General features: G+C 41.2%; 1 protein-coding gene across 4 annotated transcripts in view; it reads left to right on the top strand.

Moving 5' to 3' along the window:
- Window positions 1–20769, top strand: part of TMEM266 (transmembrane protein 266) — a 94882-nt gene that overhangs the window by 41597 nt on the left and 32516 nt on the right. For all 4 annotated transcript variants that reach the window (XM_042875651.1, XM_042875652.1, XM_042875653.1 and 1 more), the window contains 2 exons: window positions 6509–6663; window positions 11095–11168. In XM_042875651.1, coding sequence (XP_042731585.1) covers window positions 6509–6663; window positions 11095–11168 — 229 coding nt within the window. The remainder of the gene's footprint in view (window positions 1–6508; window positions 6664–11094; window positions 11169–20769) is intronic.

The following is a 20769-nucleotide window of genomic DNA, read 5'->3' as shown; positions in this document are numbered from 1 at the left end:
ACTTCCTTTACATGCCAGTCACGGTCTGAATCCAGAGAGATGATGCAAAATCCTGTCATTCAATACAGGAAGCAAGGCTGTAGTGCTGATTTGTTCGTTGTACAGTACTGTATCACTACTGCTGCACATAGATTGTCCAGTCCAAAACTAAGACCTGCAGTGCAGCACAAAATGAGTGTTCAGTGCTTCAGAATCTGAGAGGCGATCAGCTCTTTGCTAAAGAGCGCGTGAAATGTCAGGCTGTGTTGTTACAAAGAAGTTCAATGATTTAAAAACTTCTTTTTCTCGTATCCTTTTGAGCCTTTCCCTTTGCAAATGTTGTTTTCTAGAGTAGCTTGTTACTGCGTTCATCCTAGAACCTAAATTCCTCCACTGTGTCCATCTTGTATCTTCTATCCGAAACACCAATTGATACAGGGAGCACCAACACTAAATGAAAAAATATCCACACACACGTGTATATCAGTGGTTTTCAAGCTTTTTTGATTCATAGATTTTTCTTTTTTTCATCCCCCCTTGGTTGTTTTTTTTTTTTTTTTTTTTTAACAATGGAACTTTTTCTATGTATCTTTTGTGGCTAGAAATGAAGTGTCCCACAGATCTCTGTTTGGAGAGGACTTTTTTTGTAGGGGGGGAAATGATGCAGATCTGACTTACCTGGCTTAACATCAGAATAATTGTCTAAACTGATGATGATGTAGCTTGCTGCAACAACTGAAAGATTAATAAGCAATAGGATAAAGGAGAAATATGGAAAAGAGAGATGTTTAGCTCAAAGAAGAGTCCATGGAAAGGTCAGCAAAAGGCTGAGTGGCAGTCTAACAGCAAATGAAATATTAGGATTTTTTAGGAAAGGAATAATGAATAAAACAGAGTTCATATTGTGCCTCTCTGTAAATCCAAGCTTTGCCCACATCTTGAGTGTGAGTGTGTAGTGCTGGCCCCTGTCAGAAAGGATAGACAAAAAAGAACTGGAAAAGAGTGATCTAAGATGTAGAACTATGTAAGCTAGAATTGTTGAATTTGGAAAGAAGGTTAACATGAGATTTGAGATTACAGAACTGGTGACAAAGAGTTTAAAAGTTTGATACCTCTTCCTGAATCCAAGTTCCAGGTACATTAATAGATTAATGGCCAGTTGGAAAACATGCAAAAAGGTGGTACTTCACCACAAGGGCAGTAAAATGTGTGGAACTACCTGTGAAAGGATGAGTGGCTTCTAATAGCTTTTGTGACCTAACAGGAAATTGGACAAGTCTGTGGAAAAGTTGTTTTTTTTTGTGTTTTGTTTTTTTTTTGAGCCTTGAAGGTTACTAAGTAGAATCCTTGAACCCACACCTGGCTGGGAATGTTACTCTAGCTGCAAGTATTTCAGTGCTGGGAGAGTTTTAATGGGAAGTATTTGCCCTTGTGTTCTTGTGCATCCTGAAAATTCTGCTCCTAGATGCTATTGGAGACAGGATATCAAGCCATTATTCCAGTCCAGTATGGCTCTACTTATGTTTGTTAAAGGTTGATTTTAGGTTTAATGTTAACCTTAGCATAAAATGGAGAAGCCTAATAAATACCTAATGAGAAGAATCGTGTACAAGATAATCACATTATATCTGTGGTAAAAATAGTCATATATATGTATCTGTGAGGAAGGCAAAAATGAGCTTAGAAAGCATCAGCTAAGATACTTCAGATAAAGCTGAAAAGCACTGATGTAATTTAACCTATTCCAAAACATTATGTGCAGTTCCTATTGTCTGTGTTCATAGAATCACCAGAATTGGAAAAGACCTCCAAGGTCATTCAGTCCAACTGTCCACAAATCACCAGTGTAAACATTTTGTGAGCACCTCTAGGGATGGTGACTCCACCAGCTCCCTATGCAGCCTGTTCCAGTGCCTGACCACTCTTCTGGACAAGAACACCTAATTTTGAATATCCCCTGCTGTAACTTGAGGCCATTCCCTCTAGTCTTATGGCTAGTTACATGAGAGAAGAGGCTGACCCTCACCTTGCCACTGCCTCCCTTCAGGGAGTTGTAGAGAGCGATAAGATCTCCCCTGTGCCTTCTCTTCTCCAGATTAACCAGTCCCAGCTCCCTCAGGTATTCTCCTCATAAATCTTGTGCTCTGGACTCCTTACCAGCTTTGTTGCCCTTTTCTGCATATGTTCCAGGGCTTCAATGTCTTTCTTGTATTGAGGAGCCCAAAACTGAACACAGTAGTTGAGGTGTGGCCTCACCACACTGTGGCCTCACCAGTGCTGAGTACAGAGGATGATCCCTGCTCCTCCTAGATTTGCATTTCTGACACAAGCCAGGATGCCACTGGCCTTCTTGGCCACCTGGGTGCACTGCTGGCTTGTGTTCCGCTGACCACAGACCAACACCTTCAGCTCCTTTTCCTCTATGCAGTCTTCCAGCCACTCTGCCCCCAGCCTGTAGTGTTGCCTTGGGTTGCTGTGACTGAAGTGCAGGACCTGGTACTTGGTCTTGTTCAACTTCATCCCACTGGACTCAGTGCAGTGATCCAGCCTGTCCAGATCCCTCTGTAGGGCCTTCCTACCCCCCAAACAGACTGACAATTCCTCCCAGCTGCACTTCTTTAAATGAGGAAATGTCATTGCTGTGTATGAATGTATCATGGACAAAATGCCAGCAAGGGAAAAGAGCAATCAGCCAAAGAATAGGATTGACACAAGTACTGGCTGTATTGGGTTTGGGGTTAGGATGAAGTCAGGAGGCCTTTCTTGCCATTAGAATAACAGAGTTTTGCAGCAGTCCTCTAAGAACTGTAGCTGGCTTAGAAACTGTAAGACTTCTAGTGGAAAAAGGATGAGGCTGCCCTCAGTAGTTAAACTATTCTTGTAGGAAAAGCCTGGGAGAGGGATGCAGAGCTCTATTTGTTCATTACAATTGCCAAAGGCCTCCAGCTGCTCTCTGTAGTCTCCTGTGAGGCTCCTGTCTGTTTGGTCTCGAATTTTGTATTATTGAAACTCTGTGTTTCAGTTACTTCCTGACTATGGCTTTTCTTTTCCTTCAGTTAGTGATTTGGATCTCATCCATCCTTCTGATTGCTAATCATATCCATCTTGTGAGATGCAAACACTTGCTGCTAAGCCAAAAAAAAAAAAAAAAACAAAACAAAAACAAAAAACCAGGGTAAGGTATAATACAGATTTGGGATATTTGTTTGCTACATCAGAAAATAGAAACAGTGACAGCTGTTAACAGCTTGAACAAATTGTTTGTAGTTGTTCCTTACCAAAGAAATATGTTAAACCTTTCCCAGTTTTGCCTTATGCTCTTTTTTTTTCCAAGCTGTTTATTAATATAACTAGCAGTGATGATAACAGATTGGTTTTCCACACAGCCATGTGTGAAAGTATCTTTAAAAAGACTTACCCCAGTAAAATTCCACAGTATACTTAAATTTCTCATAACCCTGCATCACTATCAGCCAACACATTCCTTATTTATTTCATCTAGGCACTGTAAGGCAGGTAGATGATAATCCTACTGAATAGAGGAGCAGAGGCCAAGATTTGGAAGGTAGATTTAAACCCTCCCTAGTTATGGTATGGATTTGTTTTTCTCAAATACCAGATTTCTCCTCTACTGAATGGATGACCCTTATATCATGAGAAAGAGATACTCTACTTAGACAGTTTAGAGCATTGAAGGAGATGAAGAGATTGTTTATTAGGATCTGGTGTGGTTAGTGTGTCAATAGATTTATCTGCATAAAATGTATTTCTAGTTGTAGTTCATTTTATTTATGTCCTTTCTTTACAGAAGATATGTAGGAAAAAAACAAAACAGACCAAGGGAAGATCAGGACTCTATAATACAGTTGTGTCAAATTAACGTGGTAAATGAACTAAATTCTCAGCTTCCAAGAAAAGAACTGTCCTGTGCACCATTTTTTAGAGCTCAATATAAGTATTGGTGTCAGTGGATTCAGAGGACTTGAAGATCTGTGAGGTGCTTGTCTGCTAGGTGAAAGTGCTGATCATTGTCTGCTCATAGGACACACATTAAACAAATGCACCTTGGTTTAGTTAATTAAGATTGGAAACTGAAGATAGGTTTCCAGGCTTAGTTTTCAAACACTTCACGTACTTGAAATCAATTTATATATTATAGGAGTGATGTATAGGAGCAAACATGCAGATGATCTGCACTTCACCTCTTAATGTTATTGCTTTTCTAGACATAAATTGGTAATTTCAAACAGAAGCATTTTGGAATTGGGAGAATATTGAAACAGGGTAGATAGAAGAATAAGTCTGCATTCCTTAGTGTTTCTTTCAGTAATGATTAACTTGAATAAAGATTATCATGTCTGTAGGTAATGCATGCTGAGTATCACAGATTATTTAGTGATACACTTGTAGTATTTAAAAATCTTAACTACATAGAATTTTTAGAAGAGTGTATTTAGGCCCTCTACTGATCATTCTGAGAATAGGAAATAAGAAAAGCAACCCTGCAATGCTAAAATGCTGGCAAAACAGGTCTTTTTGGAAACAGGAGGATAAAGATAAGATGAGGATAGAACTAAAACCTGTACTAAATAGACAAAACCAGTCTCTAGTGTTATTTTGGGAAGATCTTGGAAAACAAACAAACAAAAATACCAGCTGTGGTAAGAACAGGTTATCCTGTTTTGAGATGGAGGCAAACAAAATCCATTAAAAAATGACAAGTTTGCTGAAAGGCCTTATTAGAATGCTCTTTTTTCCTTAGATTTAAAAAAAAATGTATTTAAAATCCAGTGCCTTCTGTATTTTTTAGTGCATTATGATTATTTTATGTATTTCTTTTCAGGCCACAATTGAGAAAAAACTGGTTTGAATTGCTGCTTCAGGCTGGAATACTTGGGCCAGTGTAGGAACGTTACAAAATGCTATGAGGAGAAATGATACAATAAATACTGTACCAGTAATAAACTATGGGAGAATTTTAGAAGGAAAAAAATTATCAGGATGGGCTTTTTATTTCTGAACAGCATGCTACCATGATTCCTGACAAGTATGTTCAAGAGAAAAAGCAGGAAGTTTCAACAACCCATTTTAAAATGTGTATCTGTATTGGGAAAGTGCTGGTAAAACATTTATTGATTCATCAGCTTCCTTCCAGAGCTCTCATCCTCCCAGATGTACTCAGCAGGAATTCTTCCAGTTTCTCTCCCTGCAATAAACAAGTTTTCTTCTGAAATCCAGCTACTGGTTTTGGTTAGAGCCAAAAGTTCTGACAACCCTGCAGAGGATGGTGACTGCCAGCTACTAAGGGAACCAGGATAGTAATAGTTCTCTGCAAAGATTTAAAGCTGCTCTAGCAACTGGAACCTGGGTGTTGCAGTGAATGAGCTGCGCTCTTAGCTGGATGGTGGTTATTAGCTGATGCTGAAACCAATTACAGCAGATTTGGTACTGATCCAAGTGATGTCTTGAATTTCATCACTCCTGAAAACACACATTGGAAAACAGGGAGTTGTTGTGGACCGTAATTTTAGCAAGCAGCATTACTTGTTGAAGTAATAGCTTGTTCATTGTGTTTGTTTGTTTGCTTTTTTAATTTCTTCTCATGGTTCATTTGAACCTTGGAACTCACAGTCTACATCTGTACTGCTAAGTAAGCCATCGAGGGCTCTCTGACCCTTAAAACCAGTGGCATAGCGCAGCTCCCTTCACTTTGGCTGATCCTTCTTTTTCCTCCAAAACAAGGTGACCTCTGTTGAGCCTGGTGCACAAATAGACTGCTGGCTTACTCAAAGTAGGTAAACTAGACAGCCCCAGCCAGTTGTTTGACACTTTGGCTGTCTACTATCTGCTAGTATAGGCTGAGTTATGGAGTATCTGAACTACTCTTTGGTGCTTTCCAAAATTCTGTTTTTCCTTTTCCATAATGTGTACTGATTGCTCCTCTTGTCTGATTTGTCTCATACCTGAGAAGGGATGAGGTGCAAGACCGTAACGTTAAATACCAGATAATCTGTTATAAAACCTTCTAACTGAACAGCTGAGTCCTTTTCTGTCTTGGTTACCACAGATAAGTAACTGCAGCCTGTCTATCAAAATCAAGGTGCATGGAAAAATAGTGAGACAGGAAGAAAGCAGAAAAGCATTGTATGATAATCAGTGTTGCATTACTCAGACTATTGGAAGACACTTGAGTATTGGTGTACTCAGGAGTGTTGGGGAAACTCATTAAAGCTGAGACACAACTGATCCCCAGGGTGAAGTTATGCCCGTGTAACAGTTGCAATTAACCATGCTTATTAAAGTGGGTGGTGCAGTTGACAAATGCAAACAGGATTTAACACTGTAATCATTTGGAAAATGGCCCAACCTTAGTAAAGAAACCAGTGACTCTAACAGTCTACGTACAGCATTGATGAGTATCCATAATAGCAGAACTTACTGTTTTGAGTCCACTGCTCTGTAGCTCTCTTCTTTTTTCACTTCTTCTTTTCTTTTCTTTTTTTTCCCCCTCTTAATTTTCTTTTCTTAGATCTAACTGGCTAAAACCGTGCTGTGGGAGGCGAGCAGCTGTGTGGCAGGTATTTTTGCTCAGTGCAAGTCTCAACAGTTTCCTGGTAGCCTGTGTAGTGTTGGTGGTGATTCTTCTGACTCTGGAACTCCTAATAGATATAAAGCTTCTCCAGTGTGAGTAGGAGGATTTCTTTTTTTAATTTTTTTATTTTAATGAAATAAGGGCTTAACTTGCCGGGAGGCTTTTGAAGGGGTGGGTTGGAGATCGGTGAGGATTTTTTTTCCCTACCATGTAAATGGTTAGTAGGCTAGGCAAGAACTGTGTGTTTGTGGAACCCTGGTATAGTGAAGTCAGTCCCTTCTCTATTTTGCTGACCAAATTGATATAGGATACATTTTCAGAGGATACGAGCAGAGCGTGCGTGCAGGTATCTGTATGTTGGTACCTGAAAAGGTCTGTCCTTCAGGTCAGAAACACTCCATAACAAAGGAGAAAAGTCATACATATTGTTAATCTCCTTGATACTTGTATACACATGGATAGACAGATATGAAGAACGTGCTAGGTTATTTCATGGCATTTCCTTACTTATTTACTACTTCTGAGGCAGGTATGAATTGAAATTATGGTTTCCTATCTTGTGGCGTGCTGAAATGTTACAGATTATTATTCTACTCTAATATACAGTGATCCCCATAACTGCCTAAGTGGAGTTTTGTTTTATCTGAATTCACTCTACACAGGTTCCACAGTGCGATTTTTCATGTTGATTTTTTTTTTTCCCCTACTACTGTTTTCTTCCATTCTTTTTTTTCTTTGCTTTTGCAATACAAACCTGTTGTGAACACAAATGCCAGCTACGTTTTTCCCTCTAATTGTTGTAGACTAGCCTTTAGCACCTCCCTGCAAATATATTGAAATGTCAATAACGAGGTTCAGACAATTCCATGAATGCACGAATGCACAGCATGAAAGGGTCACAGTCTGGTGTCCTCTGTGGCAACTTCAAATTAGGCAAGCATAGTTTTTATTCTCTCATTCTGCTATTTTCATGATTTTTCTGTTGATATTAGTGAAGTTAGCTTTCAGTGTAAGACTTAAGTATTGTAATAAGATTACTTTAGGGGACTTGATTGGTAATTGCAACCATTTTATAAACCCCTCAAGAAGGATCAGTGACTGAGGTGTCTTTCCACAACTTTGCCCAAACTTGCCCCCACCTCTGTTCACAGCCCTGTCTGTCCATACTGCACACACAGTTACCAGCATGACCATTTCATTACACTTGTTATTTTCAGCAGTCTCTTGGAACTTACCATTTTGTATGGGGAAGCCCATAATTTGGACAAACCTGTAGCTTTCAGATGAGTCCAGAATGCTAATTATGGATATAAGTCCTTAAAAAATGGAATGAGGTACTCAGTAAATACTAAGATGTATCTTTATGTTTATATATTCATTTGTCTCTTTGTGTGGAGCCCAAGAGTTTAAAAGCTGTTTCTGTTGATTTGTTTTAGACTTCTAATACAGTTCTGGAGACTTTCTTCTGGAAGCACCTGCTTTCTTACCATTCATTTTTCCAAAAAGGTGACTACTTTTCAGGGCCCACTTCTCTTTGTATGTGGTGCATGTCATACCCTTAAAAACTCCACAGCTTGCACCTTGTATGTGACCTACAGGTGCTTGGTCAGGTCAGGTGATTTTACTGTTAGGCTGCTATCCCTGCCCTGTCTGTGTGGATTCTCTCAGCACCTGAGAGAACGTAGCTCTGTGTTGCTATTTTGCATTACAACCCATCACACTTCTTGCCTTTGTTAAGCTGAACTTTTTGTATTTTGGTTAAAATCAGATGAAGGTTATCTTGATGATGCTTGGTATTGCAGTTGTGTTGTACAAGGAATGCACATTGCTTACCTTGAAGTGGTAAACAGCATTCAAGGCATAATCATGCTTTTTAAAAATATGTGTAATTTGAACTTATGATGATTTCTTGTTCTATATGAAATTGAGCAGTGCATTAGGATGCATTCTGGCAGTTTTGTTTGTAATAACAAATGCTAAACGTTATAGTTGATAACTGCTTAGGAAGTCTTTTTTCTCTTTTAAATGAGATTTTAATGTGCTTTGAGTTTTTTGTGAAAAACTATTGCATGAAAAGTCCATTTTTCCGGCTGTGTGATTTTGAAAGTACCTTTCTCATATTTTTATTGCAGTCCTTGGTAGCACTTTTCCCACACACAAAGTATCAGTGATGGAGACCAGGCCTGCAAATGTGTAGGACATGCATTAACAAAATAATGTCTTATCATAGACTTTGTGATGCAAGTATTTTGAAGTTGGCAAGTTTCAACCCATACTCCTGTACTCAGAAAAACACACCATGCTGTCCCTTCACTGTCTTCAGTAGTTTTGGAGGAGAGCAAGTCAGGCAGTCATCTTAGTCCTCCTTCTGCAGTCAACTGCAGCAGGTATTTCTGTAGAAGGCATCAGGTCTTCCTGAAGACTGTGGACCTGAAAGGCTGCACATAATGCTACCTGATTGCTGGATCAGGTGCTGTCTGACTGTGTGTGAAGCTGTCCAAGGAAAATGAGTACTGAGACGCAGTGATGTCTCTGCATGAATGGGTTGAAGGCTTGCCCAAACCACGCGGGGAGCAGCTGCTGTCTATACCTGGCAGAAACTTATATCTACCAGGCAACCATCATCAACAGCAGCAATCAGAAACAAGAGCTGGTAGTACAAGCTTCTGTAATGGCCACTCACCATTTGTCAGAATGCATTCTTTGTTCCTGTCCTCCAGATATGCATTTTGAGTATAAATGAAAGGAGGAGTTAGACTGAAACTGGCTGTACTTAACTTTTATACTGAATGGTAGTCTTCATGACTAAAAAGCAGGGTTTGTATTCATGTTGTCCTCATAGCTTCAGACAAGCAAAATGTGAAAGCAAAACTATTTGGCTTCTAGCTGTTTTTTTTTCTGTTGTTGTTGTTTGTTTGTTTAAAGGATAACAGGTAGAATAATTGTGGGGTGCTGTTTTGATAAAGGTAGCAACTGAGGAGCTTTTAGATGCTTTGCCTCAAACCAAATCCCAGGGATGTATCCAAGCTGCCACAGAATGGGGGATGAGCACCTCTTGGAGAAGAGCCTTCTCATTTTGTAGACCTTTCACAAAGGGGAATCTTTTGGAAGAAGCAAATGTACAAAGCCAGAGTATGGGTTAGTGATTCAGCTCTTTAACAGAAGCTTCTGACCTGGAAGACTTTTACAGATTTACTGTTTTACTGGCAATTTGATTGCATGCTGTCTGGCAGTGGATCCAGCACTCTCCTCCATCACAAATTGATTTTCTTTCAACATTCTTACTGCTATATATTTTTTGTCCACTAAGGGGCAGCTGGAGCCTTATATGTCAATCGGCAACTCTGAAAAATAGCTTACAGATGTTTTCTATTTCTTGTTCTTTATGCCACCCTATAAAGACAGTGCCTTGGGATAGGTATATATACTACATTTTCCTGTTGTTTCATCATTAAGTAGTTCCTCTGCTGCACTGCAGAAAACCCTCTCACATCAAGTCCCCATGAGCTTCAGCTGTGTAAGTTCCAGCAGCAGCCCATCAATGTTTTTCTTGGTATCTTCATTTCTTTCTACATTCCTTTCTTCTTCTTTCCATTTTAATCGGTTTTAACTTTAAAATAAGATGCCTGGTTTAGTGCATGCCGTATGTGTTCTTGGGAATTCTGCCATAATCTTGCATTTTTATGCACACAGAATCATTGATTACCTTTAGCTTTGCTACATGACTCTCTGAGCAGGGCTGCACAGAGTATTGTAATCCATCTGCTGTAGGAAAGGTAGATTCACTAATGCCCTAAAGTAAAGAAAGAAGGTTTTTTTTCTTTGTTGTTTTAATTCAGAGTATGTGACCTCCAGAGTAGGAGTTGTTGGTAGTTCAGGTACTGGACTCTTTGGGCTTTCAGCAATGAAGGGCACTTTGAACAGAGAATTTCAGTAAACTTCCTTGAGAAATTCTCCATGTTTCAAGACACTGATTTAACTCCATAAAAACAGTCTCTGCTGTAAAGAGAGCCTTAGTTATATGATTAGAAGCAGGCTTTAAAGCTCTGGTTTTTAATGACCAGTTCCAGACAGTTACAGGTCTTCTGAGCTTAATTATCAAAGAATGAATACAAGGAGTAATGTGGGAATAGTGGAGCATTGTTTCCTTACAACATTCTAACTAAACTTGCAGGTAGGCAGGATCTAGTCACACATCTTATACTAACACAATGCATGGAGTGAGAGTGTGCAGCAGTAACAGACCTAAAACACGTATGTCACTGCTTACCAGCAGTCTGATGTGTGAATGGTCCATTGCAAAGCTGCTGCAGCTGCTAACATGCTGATCTGGATTCGAGTGAACAGCTGACAGGTCTGGAGTTAAATGTCCCATTACATCCTGCTTCTTTTCTGGTTTTTCCATTATAAAATTTAGAGAAGAAAGCTTAATCCACATGTAAGTTGTAGCAGTACTAATGATGTTAAACTTAAGTTGCATTCTGCTACTAAAATGATGCTTCATTGTATTGTGTTAATTGCAGTTTCAAGTGCTTCACAGTTTGCAGGAGTAATTCACTGGATCAGCCTAGTCATCCTGTCTGTTTTCTTTTCAGAGGTATGTATGATCAAAAACTTTCACCACGCACAGAAATGCAAGGTATTTGTATGATGTCACTTGAATTAACAAGAATTTAACACTGGTTTTTGGATTGTGAATAAAACTAAGAGAGTGCACTTAAGGATAGAGGGAAAAAAAGTCTAACAGTTGCTGCTCTTAGCAAACTAAAAGATCTTGGTTGTATTAGTGCTGTTTGTCAGTTGCCTAGAATAGGCAAGAAAGACAAGTTACAGTTGAACAGCTACAAAAAGAGATAATCTCTGGATCACCACAGACATGGAAGAGGCCTATTTCATGCATTTTTGTCTCACAGGAATCTTACTGGTGTCACTGGGAGTAAGGAATTAATTCAAGATTACAGATCTTGTCTTATAAAAAGATCTGTTTTAAGAGTGGAATGATCTCTCATAGTTTATATGGGTAGTTTAGACGTTCTGGGTTGCTGCACGTAAAAGTAAGAGAATGAAACAAATGGTGAATTTCTTTACAAATATTTTAATGAATATATTTTTGGAAACGGGAGAATGCTTTAGTCATGCTACAACAAACGACCAAATTGGGATAATCTATTATAGTTTCCAACTTTATTCTAAAGAGAAGTCATTGATATGGAGACATTTAGACTACACCTGAAAATTCCCAAGTTATTAGGGCTGCTTTTCCATGTATACTATGATGTATTTGTTGTCACCAAAAAAGTTTTTGGTTTTTTTTTTTTGTCACTTGATGCCAACTAGTATGTTGAAAGAGAACCTGAACTTATGCATTTAAAAATACACCTGGTTCTGTAGGAGAAAACATTTTTATCCAAAAAGAAGTGAAGTTCTTCACTCTGTGGTATGTTTTGGTGAAGATTACAAAGATATTAAAAAAATAAAAATTGGGAGTTGTGGTGTCTGTAAAAGATTGGTAGATTACTTGTGATGGATTCATACTTACCATATTATGCCACTGTTTGTTTCTGTGGTTCTATTTAATGAAATTTATTTACATGTATCATTTTGTATTTCTGCTTCCTATTTCTGCTCATTGTGGGGGTTTTCTAGCTAGTGTGTCCAAACTGCTGTAGGACACTTTCAGAAGGGATTCCCTGATTCCAGGCAGAGGTCTCAGGATGGCTTTGTATCTCCAGTCTCCTCTGGTGCTGGAGCTACACAAATGCATATAATTCCTTTGTGCATTTCCCATCATTTGATGGTACTGTGGATTGTAGATTACATGTAACCTGCCTGAAAAAGAACCTGTAAACCATTGAGAAGTTTTACAGAATCCTTTCTTTGTGCATTGAATATCCTAATTCCCAGAGACTCAGGTTTGCTAGATAAAGTCCATTCCCTGTAAAGAAATATTTTCCTATTTCCTTGAGAATCTTTGTTTTCTCTATGGGAATCAGCACCCTGGAGGTACCTGATGACTGCACTAACATACTCACCTCATCTCTGTTGCTGTCTTGAGTTTGTCTCACAGCAAGTTTTCCTGTATTCCTTGATTTTCTTCTGCTGGATGTAGTCTAAAGTTCTGTTTTAATTCTTTTTTACCACTTTCTCCAAAGCTTGATGCAGTGTCTTGTTCCTGTATCTCCCAGTATTGCGTCTGTAGTTCAATTCACATGCAGGCAATTTTTGGTAGGTTGCTCCTGGCAGCACAGGCACATCCACCAGGCCAGTTCTCACCCATGTCAAGGCAGAAATAAAGTTTTAGTCCTACTGAAACAGCACCTGCACAAATGGATGGACTGGTTTGGAAATTGTTTGCAGTAAAACAGTAACAGAAATACTTCACACAGCCAGAGCTGATTTCCTGACTCACCATTCTCATTTTGAATTTGTTTTGGATATTTCTTGCATCTTCCTTTGCCTACTTGATTGTGGGTTGGATTTACACCAGGGGAAAATGTGGTCACAAAGCAGCCATGTAATGAGCACAAAGGAGGGTAGGATTTTTGAATATTGTTTCATCAAATGCATTTGTAGCTGCTCAGAATCCTTGGCTTGGTTAAAGCAACAGAGGTGGACTCCACTAAGTATCTGGATATCCTTGAAGACCTCAGATCTGAAAGAGAATGAAGGTGTAACTTTGCCATTGGGTTTGCTGGAGTTGGTCTTGTGCAAGGCTCATTTAATGAATGACAGCACATTTGTTTGTGTTGAAATGTGTTTCTTCAGCAGAAAAACAGAAAGTCTATTTTTTTTTCTCACCCAAATCAAAAGATTTGAATTTCAAGAGATCATGAAATGTTGCAAAAACTGCATCTCGTACAAATATATTTTTCATCCACCTTTGTTTTATGCTCCTTCAGAGGTTTTTTTCCTCCTCAATTCCCGATACCATGAGTCAGCTGGCTTTGTTATTTCTTGAGAAGATTGTGAGTTATAATGAGTGCATTCTGTGAGTGTTGATGCCAAGGAGTGGGTTTCCAGATTTGAGCAGGCTTAATTGATTTGCTTCAATATAACAGGCAACTGGTGCTTAGTCCTTCAGATGGTGCTTCTTTCCCCAAACCAAGGACTGAGAGTTTCTGGTGTACAAAAACAGGTTTTCTCCTTTGCAAGTATCATGTCCCAGTGTTGGGTGTTAATTACTTTTTTATGTGGTTTGGTTCCCATTGATTATAAAGGTAGATATGTCATTCGTCAGAGAGACTTCAAATTAGATGTAATGAACAAGTAATAGAAACTTCTCAAAAACAACAACAACTTGTTCATAGAATCACTAAGGTTGGAAAAGACCTAAAAGATCACCCAGTCCAACCGTTCACCTATTCCCAATAGCTCCTACTAAACCATGTCCCTCAACACAACATCCAGTCTTTCCTTGAACACCCCCAGGGTCGATGACTCCACCACCTCCCTGGGCAGTCCATTCCAGTGCCTGACCACCCTTTCTGAAAAGTAATACTTCCTCATGTCCAGCCTGAATCTCCTTTGCCGTAGCTTGAAACCATTCCCCCTGGTCCTATCACTAATGACACGAGAGAAGAGGCCGACCCCCAGCTCACTACAACCTCCCTTCAGGAAGTTATAGAGAGCAATAAGGTCTCCCCTGAGCCTCCTCTTCTCCAGGCTGAACATTCCCAGCTCCTTCAGCCTCTCCTCATATGGCCTGTGTTCCAGACCCCTCACCAGCTTTGTTGCCCTTCTTTGAACACGTTCCAGGGCCTCAATATCTTTCTTGCAGTGAGGGGCCCAAAACTGGACACAGTACTCCAGGTGCGGCCTCACGAGTGCTGAATATAGGGGAACAATCACCTCTCTGCTCCTGCTTGCAACACTGTTTCTGATGCAAGCCAGGATGCCATTGGCCTTCTTGGCCACCTGGGCACACTGTCGGCTCATGTTCAGCCGAGCATCAATCAATACCCCCAGGTCCATTTCCTCTACGCAGTCCTGCAGCCACACCGCCCCAAGCCTGTAGCGTCGCCTGGGGTTGTTGTGGCCGAAGTGCAGGACCCGGCATTTGGCCTTGTTGAAACTCATCCCATTGGCTCCAGCCCAGCTCTCCAGCCTGTCCAGATCCCTCTGTAGGGCCTCGCTACCCCCAGGCAGATCCACACTTCCAGCCAATTTGGTGTCATCTGCGAATTTACTGAGGGTGCACTCGATGCCCTCATCGAGATCATCAATAAAGATATTGAAGAGGACAGGCCCCAGCACCGACCCCTGCGGAACACCACTCACGACCGGTCGCCAGCTGGATTTAACTCCATTCACCACCACTCTCTGTGCCCGGCCCTCCAGCCAGCTCCTTACCCAGCCAAGAGTGTACCCATCCAAGCCTCTGGCTGCCAGCTTCTGCAGGAGAATGCTGTGGGAGACAGTGTCAAAGGCTTTGCTGAAGTCTAGGTAGACCACATCAACAGCCTTTCCTTCATCCACCAGATGGGTCACTAGATCATAGAAGGAGATCAGGTTGGTCAAACAGGACCTGCCCTTCATGAACCCATGCTGGCTAGGCCTGATCCCCCGGTCACCCTGCACATGCCGCATGATCTCCCTCAAGACGATCTGCTCCATAACCTTCCCTGGCACCGAGGTCAGGCTGACAGGCCTGTAGTTCCCCGGATCCTCCTTACGACCTTTCTTATAAATGGGAGTCACATTGGCAAGCCTCCAGTCTTCTGGGACCTCACCAGTCAACAAGGAGCGCTGACAGATGATGGAAAGCGGCTCGGCTATCACCTCCGCCAGTTCCCTCAGCACTCTCGGGTGGATCTCATCTGGCCCCATCGACTTGTGACAGTCCAGCTGGAGCAGTAGGTCTCTGACTGTTTCTTTCAGAATCACAGGGGGGTTAGTGTGCTCCCCGGCCGAGATTACCAGGTCAGAGAGAGGGGTATCCTGAGGATAACTGGTCTGACTTTTAAATACAGACGTAAAGAAGGCATTCAGAACCTCCGCCTTTTCCTTATCCTCAGTGGTCACATTCCCAGCCTCATCCAGCAAAGAGTGGATATTCTCCTTTGTCCTCCTCTTACTGTTAATGTATTTATAAAAGAGTTTCTTATTCCTTTTCACACCAGCAGCTAGGTTAAATTCAAGCTGGGCTTTTGCCTTTCTGATTTCACCTCTACACATCCTAACAACTTTCCTGTATTCATTTTGAGTGGCCTGTCCCTCTTTCCACAGGCGGTAGATTCTCTTTTTCTCCCGGAGCCTCAGGAATAGCTCCCTATTCATCCACGCCGGTCTTCTTCCCCGCCGGCTCATTTTGCAGCTCAGGGGGACTGCCTGCTCCTGCGCCCTTAAGACTTCCTTCTTGAAGAGCAACCAGCTCTCTTGGACCCCTTTGCTCGCTAAGACTGAATGCCAGGGGACTCCCCCTATTAGTCCCCTGAACAATTCAAAGTCTGCCCTCCTGAAGTCCAAGGTAGCAGTATTACTATTCTCCCTCCAGGCTCCACTGTGAATCACGAAGTCTATCATTTCATGATCACTCTGTCCAAGACAGCCTCCAACCTCCACATCTCCCACCAAACCTTCCCTGTTTGTGAACAGCAGGTCTAGTGGGGCAGTTCCTCTCGTGGGCTCTCTGACCAGCTGTATCAGGAAGTTGTCCTCTACGCATTCCAGAAACCTCCTAGACTGCTTCCTCTGTGCTGTGCTGTACTCCCAGCATATGTCAGGGAAGTTAAAGTCCCCCATGAGGACAAGGGCAGGCGACTGTGCCAGCTGCTTATAGAATACCTCGTCTGTTTCTTCATCTTGATTTGGGGGTCTATAACAGACGCCCACCAGGGTGCCTGTCTTGTCAGCCCTTCCTCTGATCTTTACCCATAGGGATTCAACGTTATCGTCCCCAGTCATAATCTCAGTAGCGTAAAAGCATTCCCTAACGTAGAGAGCTACACCGCCACCCCGCCTTCCTTGCCTATCTTTCCTGAAGAGTTTATAGCCATCCATTGCCGCACTCCAATCGTGGGAGCAATCCCACCACGTTTCCGTTATGGCAACTAGGTCATAGTTTGCCTGCTGCACAATGGCTTCCAACTCTTCTTGTTTGTTGCCCATGCTGCGTGCATTAGTGTAGACTCACCTCAGCTGAGCCCCTCGCCTCTCACCTAATCCCACTACCACTTCCCCAGGCTGCTCTCTAGCAGGCCTGGCTTTATCCCCCTCCCCCTTCCTATCTAGTTTAAAGCCCTCTCTACAAGTCCCGCCAGCTCCTGGGCAAGTATCCGTCTCCCTTTTGGAGACAAGCAATTCCCATCAGCAGACCTCAGGCCAGATGCCGAGTAGACCACCCCATGATCAAAGAATCCAAAATTTTTACGCTTGCACCAGCCTCTCAGCCATGCATTTATAAGATGGCTTTTCCTGGTCATCTCAGCGTTCATCCCTGCCACCAAGGGAATGCTGGCAAACACTACTTGTATGTCCGCTTGTTGAAGAATAAGAAACTTCCAGCAGAAAACCTGAATGTTCTGGAAAAGCATGACTTGGTTAAAAGTACTTACAGTCTCATCATGGTGGAGTTAAACAGGCACTGGCTTTCTGCTTGGCTGAAGTGAAGGGGGCAGATGTGCCACCAACTAGCAGCTGCCAGAAGAACATTTGCCAGCAAAATTAAGTAGCTGGGCTTGGAGCATTCTCCAGCTCTCTATACACTTGTGTTATCTCCATGAGTCTTAAAGGAATTTATTGCTTTCTGACAATTTTACATTTTCTGTCACTGTCTGTGACTTTTCCAACATAAATTCAAATGAAGTGCATGTCAACTCTTCTTGCTTTTTCCCAAGCATTTTGAATAGGATTTACTAGTGGTGATGATTGTGTATGTTTGTTTCTGTTTACATACATCACTATAATTTGTCTGTGCACTGAATGTTACCCAGATGTTAAGACAGAAGAGAAGACTTTGAAGGGGGAACCCCAGTGCCAACAGCAAAGCCAGGCCGGGGTTGCACCCTAACAAGAGTGCATATTCAGCCTTAATAGTTGAGAAAAGAAAGATGGGGAAAGTCAGAGTATTTTGGTAAGTGGATTGGAGTCTGTATTTAATAGCCTTATTGCATTGCCAGAAGTATCTGATTCTGTAGCTGTTGTTCAGTTCTGTTTTTCTACTAAGACTGCTGAGACCACTTGCGTGCAAGAATCAGGTTCTTTCATGTTGGTTGTTTGCATTGCTCTGTGTTGCTTCAGTCAGCCAAGCACTCAGGCATTCTGCTAGCTTTCAGCACTTGAGTGTTTCCCACGGAGAAACCAGGTTTTCTCATGTGCTTGAAGTTAGGCAGTCACTGCACTGCAACTTTTTTCCTATGTCTAAGAAACAAGTTCTTGAATTGGGTAGAGTACATCTGGGGTACTGGTTGATAAAGGGTTTGTTTAATTAGCCCTGGCTCATAAATGCATTTTCACTGTAGGAAGAAAAAAAATGTCATCTTGTATGTTCAGAGTTCTTAGTACTCACTGTGATGTTTTACATCTAGCAATTCTTGGAAATAATAAAACCTCCCGAGGATGACGTTCCTAGTAATGTTCTACAGAAAACTTCCAGGAGGAAACGCATCCCAAATGACAGATCTAAGCAAATCATGTCTTTCCCATACAGATTATTCATTACAGTTCCTGAAGAATTTTTCATTACAGAAATCGGCTGTTCCTTTTGTTACATTTTTTGGTTGCGCTTCGAACAACCAAGCAGAAAGACAATCTAATATCAATTCTGAGATTCTTCCGCAAGCTGGGATTTATTTTCTGAATATTTACTTTCGTTCCACATGCACGTGACTCTTTTTCATGGTGCACGAATGCCCTGCATTGCTGACTGTTCATAGTTTGGCTTTGGTTTAGAGTGATTGACAAGGGGAGATCTAGTTACAAAGATACAGATGTGTAGATATTATTACAATTATAAAGGTAAACTTAAGCTGCTATGTTTAAAAAAAAAAAAAGTTGTTTAGTGTATTGTGACATTTCTTTTCTAGCCACTTATCTTCTTCATGAAAAATAGTTTTGTAGAGGCCTAAGTGATTTAGCTTGAGACACTCCTGAAATGTGAGCCTGCCCATTTCATTTCCAAGAACATATTACTTACATGGTGTGCTCTATCAGTGCTTCATCTATGCTTTCATCTCTTGATAGCAACAGGCCAACACCTTCTACACTGTGCATTATGAAGAGAAGAATTAATGCTAGTGTGATCAAGCCAAGAGGGAACTTCTGAAGCAAGGTTGCTTATGACCAATTTTCTGTTCAGTCTGCATTTACCTTATGGCAATGTGCTGCATCTGTAGTAAACCATTTCTATTCCTGTAAAGCCCCTTCAAATCATTCCAGAATTTTCATTATAAAATTAATTGTTTTTCTCCACATTCTAAGATTGAGTATTGCAGAACAACAAGTGACCTGCAGTGCAGTACTCGTGCAAAGATGCATTTGAGCACTCAGTGATAGCCTGATAGAGTATTAGTGGTAGGCAGTGAGAAAAATGCACTGCATTCATGTTTTCTAAGTGTTGCCAAGCTTTTGCAGTTATTTATTTCTGTGTGACTGCTTGTGCTGATAGATCCACAGTGTTACAGAGCACAGTAAGTCAGGAGTGTTTGGTGCTCTGTGAGGTGAGGTCAGTAATTATCCTCTTCATTTCAGAGCTTTGGTTGAAGAAAAACCCTGTGAGGAGGATGCCTATGCCCTGGAAGCAGGAGGGTGTGCCATTTAAAGATGCCAGGGTGTTTCTTCATGCTCTGCAAGCTGGGGTGGAGCACACACCAGAACAAGTAATGCAGTATCTCAGGACAGGCACACCAAGAAGTGGCACTAAGTTCACTTTTAAGTAGTGAATGAGCTCAGGCCTCTGCAACGTGGCCCAAGCCAGAGATTATAAAGAGTGGGTACAAATTATTCTTTCTGGGAAATAGGTCAATTAATATTTGATGTTCTAAGATACATCCTGGAGGCAGAAGCTTGATCTTAGAGTTTCTGCCAAAGTTTTGTGGCAGTGGAAGGGGGAAACACTCTGCAAAAGACCCTTTTCGCCCTCCTCCCTCCACTGTTCAGCTCTTGTGCAATCCCTGCCTCATTTTGAAATGCAAAGCTTCCCTGCTTTGCTGGTAGCTAAGCGTGGTGGGCCAGCATCACCTCTGTGCTGCCTCCTTTGGATTTCTTTATGCTGTGGATGATAATGGCACAACAAATCACTGGGTAGTAAATGATGCGTTACCAGTGCAAGCAGTGAAGTACTTAGAGTTACTGAATGTGCTGTGCAGTCAGCTAACAAATGTGGCCAGCTCACGCAGACTGAGGGAATGCACACAGCTGGCTCAGCAAAGGACTTGGCCAGGTGTCCCTGCCAAATTGGGGAGAGAACCTGCAGCATCACAGTTCTTCACAAGCTACGCTGCAGACAGTCAGTGTCGTGCAAGCAACTGCGTCAGCAGTGAACAATGTCAACTTCAAAAGTGCCTTTCTTTTTGAAAAATAGGGTTTATTTTTCTTTAATCTGTCCTTACTCCATCTAAAATAAGTTCACAGAAGTGTCTAGTCTTTTATTTTTATTAGTACACTGGGCAGACTTCTATGTAATAATTTAGCTTTCCTCAGAAAGCAGGAAGTATTTCTGATACATCTATGTCTGTTTTATCAATATACACACATGTACATATCTACATATAAGGACTTTCTAGTTAAAAGCTATCTGGTCAAGAAATGTCAAAGCATTTTTTTCAGCTTAAAAAAAAAAAAAAGAAAACAAACCTGGCAGTGACTTTAACAGAAAAGTAAATACTCAGTGATATCTAATGTTTGCATTCAAACCTATGCAACCTGGAATGCAGAACTGTGTGTATGCATTTGCTGCAGTACTAGAAAACGCCCATGCATCTATAGAGAACAGTGGTGTTTCTTTTTTTTTTTCCTTATTTTTTTTGTATTTTCTTGTGTTAGCTCTACATAAGGAAGAGTCACAACTAACTTCTGTTTCATCTGAATGTTTTAGCTGCTGTACTCTTCTAATTTCTTTGATCCATGCATGGTGTGTAAAAACTTTGCTCGAATTTTATTTGTCTCTGATTTTTTTCAGGTTCTGCTACAGGTTCTTATTTTTAAGTTCAGTATAGAGAATGTACACAGTCAAGTGCAGTATGCATTTATTTGGAGGACGC

The sequence above is a fragment of the Lagopus leucura genome, unplaced genomic scaffold, assembly GCF_019238085.1.
Source record: "Lagopus leucura isolate 7727_CA_CO unplaced genomic scaffold, USGS_WTPT01 Super-Scaffold_100015, whole genome shotgun sequence".
In the NCBI taxonomy this organism is placed as follows: Eukaryota; Metazoa; Chordata; class Aves; order Galliformes; family Phasianidae; genus Lagopus; species Lagopus leucura.
The sequence above is the reverse complement of the archived record's forward strand: the minus strand, read 5'-3'. Positions and strand labels throughout refer to the sequence as shown.